Source organism: Zalophus californianus, chromosome 2, assembly GCF_009762305.2.
Source record: "Zalophus californianus isolate mZalCal1 chromosome 2, mZalCal1.pri.v2, whole genome shotgun sequence".
Taxonomy (NCBI): Eukaryota; Metazoa; Chordata; class Mammalia; order Carnivora; family Otariidae; genus Zalophus; species Zalophus californianus.
Window position 1 is genome coordinate 60268344 of NC_045596.1, and position 16132 is coordinate 60284475.

Genomic DNA, 16132 nt, shown 5'->3' on the forward strand with positions numbered 1-16132 from the left:
TAACAAAAGTCTCAAGTTCTAAAATTATATATGCATTAGGACCTCATTTTTCGTTTGAAATACATACTTGCAAATGTGACTATTTTTCCTTTAATATTCTATTAGAGCTTGACAAATTTGTTCCAATTTCTGAATTGGGTCATGCCTATACTTCAGAAAAACTCAATCTTCCCATCCCCTTTCCTTCTGAGATAGGAGGTAGCAATCCCTTAGAAAACCCAAGTTTTGGTTTTTCATTAAATAAACGTTTAGTATAAGTAGTTTAATTTCGATCATTCTCACCTTCCTTAAACTTACTCCCTTATGCGATTCTTTAACTTGTATTCAAGTTAGCTAAGTGAACTGGGATACATCTATAACCATGCTCAAGTTGTACTTAAATGTTTTTACTTTTTTAGACATCAAATTTCACAAACAAGCAGCAGTTGGTTTTAGAACAATTCCTTATTTTTACTTAGGTTGTATGAAATGCAATTAGGAGAAAATACTTTGGAACACAAACCTACAGATTAAATTAGGGACATAGATAAAAGCTGCAGACATCAGTAGTTTATTGTTTGTTTAGTCCAAACACATTCAAAATGGAAACTCAAAGAATACTTTTCCACCTGAAACAATTAAACTAGGTTCTACTAGCATATAATGCTTAACACATTACAGCAATAAAGATGGTAATCCATTGTCTTCTATACCTACTAAAGCCAAGATGGTAAAGCCAATTTGGTTGCAATAGTGTCATAAGGATAGAATATTACCATCAAAACAAAAAAAAAAATCAGCAAATAACAGTAATGGTCAATGAATATTTTTACTCTGGTTCACTGAAAAGGGGACAAAATGTTAAAAGTCCACAGTACTGCAGGTGAACAATCACCATGTAAACTTCTCCATGTGATGTTTTAATGTTTTATTCATGGTATGTAAAGACTGAAGCTGAATGGCTCTTTAATTTTCTATTACACTTAACATTTGTCATTACTTTTGGTGCCAGAACAGAGTTTTCATGGGTGGCAGGGCAATATCCTAGATTGGAAATTATATATATATTTAAAATGGGAAGGAAAGAAATAAAAGAATAGAGGAAAAATATGCTATAAAAAACAACAAAACAAAACACTGACAATAAACCACTTACTTAAAAGTAGTTTGAATAAAGGCTTCAAAACTCAAAAGTAATTTTCTGGTAAGAACTTCAAGTACTATACATCAGAAAGTGTAAAAGTGTTCAAACAGGAAAAAATCTTTAAGCCCCCCCAAATGGAAACTATGAGAAATCTGTGTCCCCAAAATATATGCAAATAGTGCAAGACTTTTCCCCAAACATGGAAGACCTCATTCAAGGGGGAAAAAGGACAGATTTAATTTCACTTATATTGCCCAGTACATGAAAAACAAAATATGTGCATCATTTGCTAGTTTACTAAATAGCAAACAGTTTCATAATTCAGATCCAGTTTGCTACTATGTCAAGTGCATTTTTTTGTTTTTACTAAGAATGGAGAAGTCTTCCATGCTAACAAGCAGCTTTAAGTGGTCACACTTAATTTACCTCACTCCTAGCCTGAAACATCAGAAACTGTTATGTACCGAATGCTCCAAGCATAAAATTGGATATCCTTTGCCATACTTGCGGTTTACTGGAACTTGCTATAAAGACAGACAATAATCCAGCAGCTACAAACTTTGCTCACAGAATTGTTTAGAGATTTATGTAAAAATAAAAGATGTCGTCCCAGACTTAAATTCAGAGCCACTCGGGTGCTGACATCAGTTCAAGAATTGTGCAAAATGAATGACAGTTCCCTGCCCCCCAAATAGAAAATGCAAACACTTAGGAGCTGCTGTTCTTTTCTCTGAAAATTGCAGTATCCTCACTTCAGGTTTACTTGCCGTTTATGGAATCTGACTGCTTTAAAAAGGTCATAAAAAATGTACATCAAGTTGATTGACTTTTCCAAGCACCTCTCAAGTGATACGCTTCAACGTTCACATTCATGCTAAGAGAAAAGTCAACAAGAGACTTACTCAAATAACTGACTTCCTCCTCCTTCCCTCTCCCTCCCAAACACACAAGACTCCCTCCCACAGAGAACACAAAGTTGTTAACTGAAGAACAAAGTAAATAATATGCTAGTCAATTTTACTGATTTTAAAGATACTGCAATTTTTATACACTTCAATGATTTTTCAACATTTTGCAGCTGTTTGGCTTTGCAGCACAGCAATTCATACACTATACTGTACAAAATTACCAGCAAGACTGGAATGATGTATTAATAGAAGGCACCATCATGCTTATTACATTACCAGAGAACAAAAATACAGTAAAGACAATTTTCACTGTACACAGCTTAAAGAAAGGAAAAAGGGAGGAGGAGTGTGTTGAGCAGCCAGCCATCCCTGTACTGAAGAGGGGCAGGTAGAAAAATCTTAGATATGGAGCTACTAAATCTGGTCTAATATTCAAGACCATAGCATTTGAAGTTCTGATTTTTGTTATTTAGTTCATAACTAAATGATTCCCTTCTGGAATATACTTGTAGTCTTGTTAAGGTTTATGTGTACACACGCTGGTCACAGCAAGCAGATAAAATGCCCTCATCATTTCACAAACTATTCTCTACTGGAAAAAAAAGATGAAAGATTTTTTTTTCCCCTGTTGCCTCCTGTTGCAGATGTCAATGTTAATGAGTTCAGAGTACCCATTAGTGCATTTTGATGAGTGCATAACAAGTTTCTGTTGGGTTGTATTTTGGGGGGGAGCCAAGAAAAAAGGCAAGATTCTCCAATTGCACAAATTGCACTATTTGTGTTTCCAACATTAATAGGCAGAAACAGTAACACTTAAACAAAATGTGCAGCAGAGGATTTTTTTTTTTGACTCAAAGGACCTGAATTCAGTTGGGCATGTCCTTTTAAGTTCATTTTGTTGTAGATAGTTTAAGATATGGTCATTTCTCAGTCCTTAATTCTCCAAGTCTAGATTTATAAATTAACAATGTGAATCCTGTTGTGAAATTGGGGAAATAATGTCCACCTCAATTTAACTGATAACCAAAAGATGCTTTTCACATCAAAGAAATGATCAAAAAGGCTGTGTCACATTCCAAAGCCAAAAAAAATTAACAAGAATGCAAACACGATGAATAATGTACCACTGCCAAGACTTTGCCAACAGTGGAGCTTCAGCGACGCTGTCCTGTGAAGCGGCCTTCCATCTGCCCGGTTCCTCTTCCAGAGCCCAGTTTCTGTGCCATGCCACCTCTCGGAGGAGGTCCTCTTCCATCCCGGTCACGCATCATTCCACCACCCACAATGCCACGTGGACCACCAGGACCTCGATCATTGCGCCTAATATCCCTGCGATCATCGCCACCACCTCTGGTTTCTCGCTCTCTTGCAGCTCTTGTTTTTTTCTCTTCCACATTTAAACGTACTTCACCTCGGAACATAATTGGCTTTAAGAGGAAAGAAAAAAATTTACACAGGCAGTTTAGAGAGCAACCGTCATGTAAGAAAATCCTGACAAAAAACTTCCAGGAAATTTTTAATATGCAATCTGTTCCAACCTTCTTCACCAGAGCAAATAATGCAATTTAAAATAATCCACACCTCAAACTGGACTGTCATAAGTAACTGTGTGGTAAAAAAATAATAATAAATAAAAAATCCACACCTCAAACTTTAAAACTACTAACAAATCTTTATTCTTTGCATAAATACCATTTCTGATAAACTATTTTAGCTTCACCATTAAGAAAAGATCTTCTATGGCTTTAAAATGCACCTAATCAGTATTACATAAGGAATAATAAAGTCTTGAACTATGTATACCCTTTTAGTCACTTACTTTTGCAATTAAGATTCTCTGAACTGGTTCAGAGTCATCAAAAACCACAAAACCAAAGTTTGGAAGCTTTCCCCCAACACCCTTGGTATTGATGCGAAGTTCCACAACGTTTCCAAAACCTGTGAAAATATATATTATTACACACCAAGGGTTAAATTTTTTTTTCACATTTTTTTAATTTTATTATGTTATGTTAATCACCATACAACATTAGTTTTTGATGTAGTGTTTCATGATTCATTGTTCGTGTATAACACCCAGTGCTCCATTCAATATGTGCCCTCTTTAATACCCATCACCAGGCTAACCCATCCCCCCACCCCCCTCCCCTCTAGAACCCTCAGTTTGTTTCTCAGAGTCCATAGTCTCTCATGGTTCGTCTCCCCCTCCGATTTCCCCTCCTTCATTTTTCCCTTCCTACTATCTTTTTTTTTTTTTAACATATAATGTATTATTTGTTTCAGAGGTACAGGTCTGTGATTCAACAGTCTTACACAATTCACAGCGCTCACCATAGCACATACCCTCCCCAATGTCTATCACCCAGCCACCCCATCCCTCCCACCCCCCACTCCAGCAACACTCAGTTTGTTTCCTGAGATTAAGAATTCCTCCTATCAGTGAGATCATATGATACATGTTTTAATAGAATACTTTGTAGCTTTAATTGTTGAGGAGAAATAACCTTAATCTACTTGAACCAATTCAAAACAAGTTACAAGCTGCTACATCCAGTGACAACCAAGGTACATTCACTCATACAAGTCATTCACGCAAAGATGCCAACAACTAGCCTGGCTGCTTGGTTTGTTACCCTTCTGAATCAGTCCTCTCCAAAGGAAAGTTACATGCAAGATTTTACAAAGACAATGATATTTTCTATTTCTGACTTATATTTTCCAAAAGAATCCCATCCCCAGATTTAAGGCTGAATCAGCTCTTTTTTTTACCCTCTCCAACTAGGCCAGTCAACACTAAGTACAGTCATGGGAAACATCTAACAGAACCTTCTACTCCCTTCTGATCAATTAAAGTGATTGGTACCTGGAGACCTACAGTTTACAGAGAAAAGCTTTTCTAAAAAGTTCTAATTATATTATGAGAAAAGCTCTATTCCCCCCTGCTTAATTTTCCAATAAAGTAAAATAAACTACTCACTCATGAAGAACTCTTTCAGTTCATTTTCATCAATATCATGTGGCAAGTTACCAACAAAAAGCTGATGACTGTCTGGATAGCGAATTATTCTACGGTTGTCAGATTCGTTCTGTTCAATATCTCCTCGGCCTGAGAAAAGGAATAGGACAGATATTAAGGTTTATAATGTCACATAATAACTAAGCTCGAAGCAATGAATGTACAATAGATATTCTTGTTTTAGTTTAATAAGAGAGTGAACTCCTTGAACAGAGGTGGAAGTGCCTATTATTAGTAGATTAGTTAAAAAACAACATGACACAAAGTGTAAAGTGAGGGTACTGACGAGACCTCTAAAGTACCTTCTTCTAGATCTACTGGTCTGATTATATGAAAGTCCAACATTAGTACAAATGTTCCTCCTTAACCAAACTCTTGCCATCACCCAGGAACCAAACAAATTTCAGATATTGTTTAGTATTTTGAGGTTTGCAAATTAATCTTTGGTTGTATGAAATTATAGCCAAATCAGTAAATTTAATAGTAATAATATCTTATTTAGATAGTCTGCATTGATCCTCCCAATAACACAAAGAACACAGTGAGGCATATTAAGAAAGGCATCACATAAGAAAAGTTTGTGTAATAACTAAATGGCATAAGAGAAGCTCATATTTTAAGGGTCTCACCGAAGACCATAAACTCAAGCAGTAGCAAAGCTAGGACAAACCCCAGTTCCCATGACTTCTGGTTTAGTAACACATCACTTTATTTTACTTTTGTGGGGAAAATTACATATGCTATTAATAGATACTATCTCCCACCTCCTCCCAAAAGCAATCTAAACATACTTATAGAATTCAAATAGAGATGCTACATATATTAGCTAACAATGGAAACAAGTCAAAAATCATGGCAACTTACTTAATACCTAAGACAATCAAAATAAGAAGAATCAGGGTGTGCTTATTGTTTATCTGTGAAGAGATAAGAGCGCTAAGTAAGAGAGTAGGTTATTGGCAGCTCGGTTTTGAATTCTTAGAACCAGTGACAATAACCAAATAAAATCTTTCTCAAAATTTTTACACCTTCAAAATACATGTCTCCATCACATGGCATCTAATCCTCCCCTACAAGTCAGTTGTTCTGCCCCAGACTGTACTTTAGCAAGTTACTTAAACCTTTAAGAAATTTTGTATTGAAAGGAACTGTATATAAAGCACATTATAATATTTTAAGTTCAGTCTTTTCCAACTTTCCAAGTACTAAAAGTGAAAGGCCACAGAGGTGGCTGACTCACCTGGTCTTGGTCCTCTAGGAGGGAAACCAGGTCGTTCTCTAGGTCGTTGTTCACGCACACGAGGTGGCTGAGACTGAACTTCTGGTTTAGCTTCAACTCTTGGCTAAAATACAAGGGAAAAAACACATTATAAAGAAACTCATTCCATAGGAGACAAAACAACTAAAGCAACTACCAGCAAGTCACCAGCACACATAATGGTAATTTTAAGTTTAGAATATTTTTAACATAGTGTCCTATGTATGTGAAGAATAAATTTTTATAAAGATATTCTGTACCAATCTAGGACTGTAGGGTAGGTTTGTTTTCCCATTCAAGGATATATAACTCAAAATAAGCTGCTTTTTACAACCACATTTTTTCAATAAATTTATATCCACACTGAGACAGCATTAAAGGTACTGTTACAAAAAAATCACAAAAATGCAAGATGAGCCACTCCATGTAAATGCATATGCAAAATAGCCATCTTTATTTTAGACAAAATTATGACACATACTTTCTAATTATCTAGCTGCCCTTCAAATGTAAGTGCTTAGCCAGTATCTTCTAAACCCCGCCACATAAATAAATCTTAAAACAATGGATAGTTCAAAATATACAATTCAGCTTACTCTAGCAACTAAAAAATCCTACCTTTAAGTTAAAATTAAATAAACAAGACAGAAACATGTATAAAACACCTCAGAATCAAGGAGTCCTTTAGCTCCCTACTGTTCTTCCTTATGGAAAAGGTAGGCAACTATTTAAGGACTGACCCCACCAATTTTCTTTCACTGCACCTTGGGGCAGGGCCAGGTAAGGAGTAGTAATAGGACATTTTAAGAGGACTTCCAAAAATTTCTGCCAACTGCTTAATTACACATATAATTAACTATTTTACGACAAAATAACATCTGCATCTGCTTTTACCTTTTCCTCAATACAGTGACATTTTCAGTATTCCCATACTCTTCGGCCATCTATTGCCCAAATATTTATGGTCCAAGGAAGAGACAATATACACCTTCAAAGAATGCTGAAAACACTCAGCAGGATATAAAGAAAATGTTCTCAAAGTCAGAAAACTAGTGATTTCAGCCTGTCTTCATGTCTGATCATCTCTGAGGACCTCAGTCCAGCCAGTGTCTCAAACTCTTTCATCATTTATATAACTGGAATATCGTAATTTACAAGGACAAATTTTGATATGAAGAGTTATGTTTCTTCCAAAAATGACAATTTACTTTAAAGGATTTCACCCACTGTAATCAAAATGCATATTAATTCCTATCCTAGCAGTTTTTAACAGATGTCTATATCTTTCCAAGTTGTTTTTCCATGAAGATTTCCCATTTCCCTCAAGATCAAGTTGCTTCCCATGTTCTAAAACTTTGCTAGTTAAAAAAATAATTTTTTTAACTCTCTCCAGTTTTCTCATTTATATATATTTATTACCCTAAGGACTGTATCTTATCTTAATTCATTTCTGTAACACCCAAAAAACAAGCAGAGCGATGTTAGGCATAGATGTTCAGTAACTCTTCGTTCATTTAAAATTAAATTACATTTTTAGTTCTTTAACAAGTTCTATGCCTGACAAGGGATCCTATATTATAACCCTGGGACCATTGCTATTTGTATTTGGAGTTTAACACTAGATGGTAATTTGACCCGAAATGTGATGCCTAAAAAGGGCAGTTATTTATGAATTTCACTACACTAAGGGGGCCTAAAAGCACCAACTTATTTCAGTATGAATATAAAACAGAATTAAAGAACAGATGTACCCTACAAAGTTTGATGAAGCTAGTGTGTTTAGGAAATTAATAAAAATAGCAAATGTACCTTTTAATCTAAAAATTTCAGAAAAACCTTAGACACACTGAATCCAAAGAATATCAAAGAACTTAAGAGGTGTCCTCACTAACCTAATTTAAATTTTTTTCAAAACTGATTACCAAAACAAAAATAACAGCAAGTAGCAAAACAGAAAAGTTCATTATCCTTTAAGGATTTAAAATTAAAAACAAACAAGTAATTTCTAATGTCTTTCAAATTATTCATACAGTGATTTAGCAACCTGACTTTCAGAAGGTATTTGAGGATGCTAATGCAAAAAAAAAAAACGAGACCAAGATCTAACAATATTCCTTTCAATAACTGATTAATTTATGTCAACTAAGCCAGCTGTGCATTTATAGTCCTTCAGGCTCAATTTCATCATTAGAACTATTTACTCCAACAAGATAAAATGGTTAACATCTCACATACTACACTTTAGAGCCTTACAAATTAATTCCATGCAACCACAAAGTGTGCTCAGATGACAAATTCCACAAAAGAAGGTCAAACAGAATATGAAATAAAAATGGAACCATCAAATCAAACCAATGACAGCAGATAAAACCACAATAAGTTCTTTAACTGAACATAAGCTACTTAGATAATCTAGTCAATTTCCAGGTAAAACCTTTTCACCAAAAAATTAACTTACCTACTTCTAAGTTAATTCCTACCAATACACTGAATTAAATTTAATTCTCCTTTCACCAAACTATGCTAAAAGTGTTAAGGCAATGGATATACTACAAAGTAATTAAATTGAAGGATTTATTAAATCAAGTGGAAAAATCATGAATCCATTCTAAATATAGCCTAAAAAGATCAGAAAGGTTTTTTGTTGTTGTTTTTTTTTAAGTTTGATTTATTTAAGTGAGATCTATACCCAATGTTGGGCTGGAACTCACAACCCGAAGATCAAGAGTTGGATGCTCTACCGACTGAGCTAGTCAGGCGCCCCAGAAAGTTAAGGCTTAAACTGTACATATGTAGTTTAAATATGTCTTAATACGGGTATGGGTTGGAAAATACAATCTAATCTCCTACAATTAAAAAAAAAAAACAACCTCAAAACTAAAAGAACAAAAATTTCCCCTGGGCAAAAGGATAGGATTTAATGTAATTCAGACATGCCTTGAATATAGTACTCTTCTTTGTTGTAAATGGAGATACATTCCCCTCCAAAGGGCTAAAGAAACCTATAGGTTTAAATGAGTCACAAAGGGACGCTGGTGTCTAACTGCATGAATTCAAAGTGAAGCAATATGCTATTTATACAGCTGTCTGATCTTAGGTTGAGATACTCTAGGCCTCAATTTACTCATCTGTGAAACAGTAACCACCCTTACAGGGTGACCGTGAGGATTAGATGAGAATGAATATAAAGTACTTTACACAACGCCTGGCACATACTAAAGGCATAATAAGCACTAGCTATTTTAACTTTTAACTAGCAGTAAGAATAAAATATAGCCAACACTCAGAAGATGCAGTAACAATCCAAAGGATTCCAAATGCAAATCTGATAAGAAATCAAGCATTTCAAAAGAAAATTCAGACGTCACTCATCAGGTCTTCAGAAGGGTTGAAAAGCACAACCAATACTTGACAAATTAATTTTCTTCACTAAAACAGAATTCTGGTTTGTGATCTGACATTATTCAGCATTTCCTGAACGTTAGCTGAAAAAACAGGTATCTTGAGGCCATGTATTCTATTATGTAGCTGACTACATGTACCAACACCATGAAGACTGTCTAATGATTACTACTTTTTTGAAGCCTCAAAGTTTCACTGTTTAGAGCATATGAGGCGTATACAAAAATAACTGTATATGCACTAACCATTTTAAATGCAAATTTTTTAGTGGAATAATGTTTGACTCAAAATGTAGAAAAAAGAATTGAATACCTTTTAACTGTACTATAAATTTAATAATTTTAGTGATTTCTAAACTGTATCTAATAAACCCATCAGGTAGCCAGTGTCTTATTTTCAATGTTTTTGAAAGCTCTGAAATGGGTAAGATGACAAACAGATGAAAAGCAGAATACTGGAATGATCAGTTAAGTGAACACTACAGTCATAAGTTGGTACAGGCTTCAATTAAACAGAGTGAACCACTTACAGACTGAGAGCTTAGGCAGTGTATTTTTTGAATCTTTTTTTTCTTTTTTAAACAGTGATTTTTATAATGCCATACTACTTTGTGCCTTTCCTTAAAATATTTTTCCTAAATAAATTTTAAAACTTTAAAAGGAACATTTTTTTGTTATTTTAAGAAGCCTTTTAAATGACTGTCTATCCATCTATCTATCAATCAAACCAACTTAATGTGTAGTTCACACCCAAACCCCAAATACCACCTATGCAGATGATAGAGATTTGGCATTTAAAGTGGGTGCACTGACATTTAATACAATTTTTTTGTATATTTAATCCATAATTTCTGATTGACTCATTTAAAGAAGTATAAAAAAGATAAGCAATTGGCAATGTAACAAGGATACAATCCAATGTGTTCACAGATTGGTTACCTGTGAGACTGGTGCTTTAACATGGGGTGGAATTCCAGAGGAAGAAACAGTACCACTAGGAGGCAGGTTTTTACTGGTCACTGAAGCCCAGGAGAAAGCCTGCAGGAAATGCAACAAACCTAGACTACTAATCATGGAAAACCACCAACATTCCTATAGGGAAACTTCCAAATATATATTTTCTTTTCATTTCTAAACTATTGTTCTATATTGGAGGACTCCTCAAAAGAAAGGCACACACACACATGCCAGTCTATGTGCCAGCTTTCAAAATCTCATTATGCAAGATTATTTGTTTTGTCTGAACTACTAAATAAATCCACAAGTTCCTATTTGCTCTAAGGAGATGAGCAATGGCAAACAAAACCACTAACTACACATGCTAGAAAAAAAAGAACCTAATAGAACCAATTTCTTTCCCCTTTTGGGGGAAGATAAGGTGTGTGATGGTGTTGAGGGGAAGGATAGGAAAGAAGAGAGTACTCACTGGAAACTTTAACAGACATTCACAAATTGAACAAGGAATCTCCTCTCACTGCTCATATATACTTTAACCTTCTACTTTACAGAAAGATAAAAGATGTTTTAGGAAGGCTTAAATGATACACTATGGGTGTCACTTATCTTTCCAAGATAGTTTATTTGGTGTATAAGGAAATTGCTCCCATTTTAACCAGAAATAACGGTATCTCTTCTTTTAATAGGCCAACTTGTTTAAGTTGGGAAATTTCATGACTCCAGTTGCATCGTGCATAGAGGACTTATACAGAATGGAAGAGCAACTCTCAGCTTTATACATGGACTCAAATAATTTCATGTAAGAGACTAAACACTGCATACAGACAAGAATTAATCCTAAGTTTCACTCTTAGGGGTATTTGGGGGGGAGGGGGGAATGTGAATACAAAGGAATTTCCTCAGGATTGCAAAAACCCCACAGCTTTCATATACATAAAAAAATCATAGTTTACTATATTAAACCATTTAACATAATAGAACAAAGGTCATCCTTCATCATTGGCACCAAATGTGAAAGTGTGCTGTTACAGGCCTAAAGAGTTCCTTTGATCTAACCTTTGGTGGTTCCTGTGGCAGAGAAACAGGTTCAGCGGGAGGAGGAGAAGTAGACTTCTCCTCTAACTCTTCTAAGTTCTTCTCCTCCACTTGCGGCTTTAATTCTTCAGTCTTTGTTTCAGATTCTGGCTCAGGTTCAGGTTCATGAGAGGATTCTTCCAAAGGCTCCTCTATGCCATTACTATAATAAAATATTTTGTTCATTTTTCAGTATGAATGAAATGATCAGTTCTAATAAAACAAAATTAGTATTTCACTAATCTAATGGGCATAACTAGTAATAAGCTGTTTTGAAGCAAAAGTCCAGTAAGAACTTGAAGGCAGAAGGAATAACAGTCTTAAGCAGCATTTCTTTAACCCCAACATTTTTAAATGGAATTATTAAATTACTAAAAATGTTTACTTCAGTACTACCTATAAACAAACCACATATTTATAAAAATAAAATAAAATGCTGTGCTGTCCCAACTATTCTGCATTATCAGTAAGTACACACTGTTTTGGGCAAAACCATGTTCAATTTTTTTTGTAAATAAAACAACTCTTTCCAAATTTCTTGCATATATATATATATAATATATAAAAATATATATTTTTTATATATATATATTTGAACACTATATATAGTGCTCCAATACTGGCCTGACAGGTACTTTATCAAAAATTTACTTCTAAAAAAAAAAAAAATTTTACTTCTAACAGTAATCCTAGGAACAAAAACCACCTAGCAACTACATTATAGCTTAGACCAAATTTGGCCTTGCAAACACTATTCTTACGCCACAGGGTGAGCTTCATAGTAACCACTATCAGCATTTTCTTGCACAGGTTCTGGAGATGGTTGCCTTTCTTCTTGTTCCTCTTCTACCTCATCTTCTGATTCTGACAATACAGAACACAGATTTCTTTTTTAAGAGACTCAACACACTATTTCACATGCATATTTTAAATGTTTAAGGAAGTGATAGGATAGTTTTAAAAATTGACCTTTTCCTTACTAAGGCATTCAAATGCAGGATTCCCTGTTCTCTTAACTGAAAAGCAAGCAAGATGAAGTTTGGTATTTATTTTTATTTTTTTAAGATTTTGTTTATTTGTCAGAGAGAGAGAGAGAGAGAGAGCAGGCAAGAGAGTAAGCACAAGCAGGGGGAGTAGCAGGCAGAGGCAGGCTCCCCGATGAGCAAGGAGCCCGATGCAGGACTCGAACCCAGGACCCCAGGATCATGACCTGAGCTGAAGGCAGACGCTTAAACAACTGAGCACCCAGGAGTCCCTTTATTTGTTTAAGTAGGCTCTACACCCAGTGTGAAGCCCAACGCAGAGCCCAATGCAGGGCTCAAACTCATGACCATGAGATCAAGACCTAAACCAAGATCAAGAGCCTGACACTTAACTGACTGAGCCATGCAGGTGTCCCTATCTTTAAAAATGATCTAGTAGTAAGAAAAGGAAAGGATAGGAAATAAATTATATTAAGCTGTAACTCAGTTTCTTATGTCACACCTATTCAATAGTACAATAATGAAAACTAATAAATGAAAAGATCAATAATTATGATACAGACAAAAACTTGACAGCCAGAGATATATTAAATAGAAAAGAGCAAGCTTTGAACCAGCATAATTCCATTTTTATAAAAATAAGTACATCCAAGGATGGGATACAACAAAATTCTATAATAGGCACAAACTCTTGGTTATATATAGAGGATGAGACTGAAATTTGTTTTACTTTCTATGTCTGATTTTTATATAATGTCATACAATCAATTCCTATTTCTTTTTAACAAAAAGGAGAAAAAGGGGTTTGACTCAATTACAATAGAGGCAAATTTCTTTAAGTTTCGTACTTTTCATGTCCTTAAAGAATACTGATAGAAGCCTTCTATCTTAACCTCACCTTCATCAAGTTCTGGTTCAGAATCACCAAATACTTCATCTTCGTAACGAAACATATCATTGTGAACATAAAACTTATTTGGAACAGATCCCTACAGGAAAACAAAATCCAAATATTCCATTAAATACTCATAAATGTGGCACTGCATAAAAAGAACAAATTACATGGCATATGCAATATCTATTTTAACACTATAGAAATATTATGTAGACTCAGTATAATTTTCTAAAATTAAACATGCTATGTTAATATAAAGTATACTATAGGTCATTCAAATATTGGAACTCGAGAAATGGGTACTCAACAGAAGAGAACCAAGACTAATTAACAAATGAAACTTTGCCATTTTAACATATAACTTACTAAATAAGATACTTTTTGTATTATTCTTGTAATCTTAGTAAATCTATTGATACATTTGTATCAGTAGACTTTAACTTCTAAATAGGCAAAGTGAAAAAGATAAAATGAAAAAGACAAAGTGTGTACACACACAAAGCTCAAATTACAGTTGACCCTTGAACAACACAAGTTTGAACTGCACGAGTCCACTTACACATGATTTTTTTCAATACGTTACAGTACTGTAAATGTATTCTCTTATGTAATACCATTTTCCTTTCTCTAGCTTACTTTATTGTATGAATACAATATAGAATTACAGAATACATATAAACTATAAAATATGTGTTAATCGACTATTTATACTATCAGTATGGCTTCTGGTCAATGATAGGCTATCATAGAGTTAAGTTTTTGAAAAGTCAAAAGCTGTATGTGGATTTTCAACTGCCCGGGAGGTCGGTGCTCCAAATCCCTGTGTTGCTCAAGAGTCAAATGTTTACCAACGGGTTCAATACCAATTTCTCAAGTTTAGCTACATGCATATATAAACCTGTAAAAAGAACTCTGGACAGCACGCCAACTAATAACAATCAAATAAAATCATACAAATGAAAACTTACTTCAGGAGCCAGAACAAAGGTTTGCATAAACTTCCTCTCTGGCTGACCACTATTAGATAGCAAACCCATAACCTGGACAACTACTCCATCACTCAAGGTTGCATGAGCATCCACATGACGAATTTTAGTATGACATTCACTGAAGTTCAGAGATAATACTTTGTGGTGTATATCCTTTAATAGAAGAAAGGAAGGAAGAAATACAAACTGTTATGATACTTTATTACTTAATACTATAGAGCTTCACTGATTTCCTAACTCTAAAATATTAATTACATAATCTTTCTGCCTCATCTGAATCCCTTCCACCATGATATGCATTCCTGCCAGGTTGATGTTCCTAAACCACCATTTTCAACATGTCACAGCTCAATACAAGAGATCACTATGGCTATCTCATATTAAGCAATAATATGGGCTTTATTAGCTCTCTCCCAGTATTCTGTATTAAGTTTTAAATCATTCATACAAACTGTGTTGACTACTCCTTGACCTCACAGCTGATTTTACTTTACTGGTAAAGTTTGTTGGTGCCATTTCTTCTGCTTTTAATTTCCTCTTGTACACTAAGGCCAATTTTTGTAATTCAGCATCTAACTAAAGTCCCATATCCTCTATAATGTCATAAAGCACATAACCTTCTGTGCATTCCTGTACATAAGGTTTAGCCCATATTTGTATAAACTTAATATATTGTTCTTAACTGTTTCATGTACAAAATACATCAAGGATAGATAATTTCCTAGCGCTTCTTTGTATCCTATCCAGTGTAGCACCCTTATAAATGGATATTTATAAGAAATGAAAGCTCATTTAACAACTATTGTAACATAAATTTCTAGTTACAAGTAAAGATCACATTCAGGAAGAAATCCATCGGCACACAAAAAGGCTATTTTCAACTATCTTAACACCAAGAAAAGGGAAAAAAATCTAAAATGTATGTATGAAATTGATACTTACATTTTGGCCATAAACAGCTTCCTGGGGCTTTCCACTAGCATCTACTCCACCATGAACATAGGAAGAATTCCTGCCATAAAACCTGTAAAGCCAATGATATTTGATTAACATTCAACTGTCAAGAGAAGCCTAAGAGGCAGGAGAGTTCTGGTATAAAACAGACCTAGCTTGCATGTCTGGCTTTGTCACTCGTTGTATAATTCTGATAAAGTTACTTATGGTCCTTAAGTTCAGTTTCCTTGGTTATCAAACACAGTAACAGTAACTACTCCACAGGGCTGTTTGTAAGGATTAAATGAGTAACGACAGGATTCAGGCCTGGCACACTGAAAATACACTCAATTATTTGTAATTCTCATCTGATTCCTATCACATCTATTTTTTCAAGTGGAAGAATGAGATATTCAAAATACATTCTAAATAACTGATGCTGGGTAATTGACCCAGTTTTTCCCTTTAGATACAAAACTCAGTTCTCTAGATTTGTTTGGGAATCGGTTGCTCTTGCTGTTTAACATTCTACTCAAAGTTCCAAATGATTACTAATTCCAAAAGCTTAGATTAAAGCAGTTTAGTTAGATTTACA

The 16132-nt window shown here is 34.5% G+C and overlaps 1 protein-coding gene across 2 annotated transcripts in view; it reads right to left on the reverse strand.

Annotated features, from left to right (window-relative positions):
- Positions 1–527: 527 nt before the first annotated feature.
- The window catches only part of G3BP2 (G3BP stress granule assembly factor 2), a 33539-nt gene continuing 17934 nt past the window's right edge, over positions 528–16132 (reverse strand). The window contains exons 3-12 of one of the 2 annotated variants that reach the window (XM_027600653.2): positions 15547–15628; positions 14584–14757; positions 13619–13709; positions 12499–12601; positions 11720–11900; positions 10646–10744; positions 6288–6390; positions 5009–5137; positions 3851–3969; positions 528–3458 (exon numbers count right to left, since the gene is read on the reverse strand). In XM_027600653.2, the coding sequence (XP_027456454.1) occupies positions 3186–3458; positions 3851–3969; positions 5009–5137; positions 6288–6390; positions 10646–10744; positions 11720–11900; positions 12499–12601; positions 13619–13709; positions 14584–14757; positions 15547–15628 (1354 nt within the window). In that variant the 3' untranslated portion in view covers positions 528–3185. The remainder of the gene's footprint in view (positions 3459–3850; positions 3970–5008; positions 5138–6287; positions 6391–10645; positions 10745–11719; positions 11901–12498; positions 12602–13618; positions 13710–14583; positions 14758–15546; positions 15629–16132) is intronic. The other variant, XM_027600654.2, reaches the window with a different exon arrangement.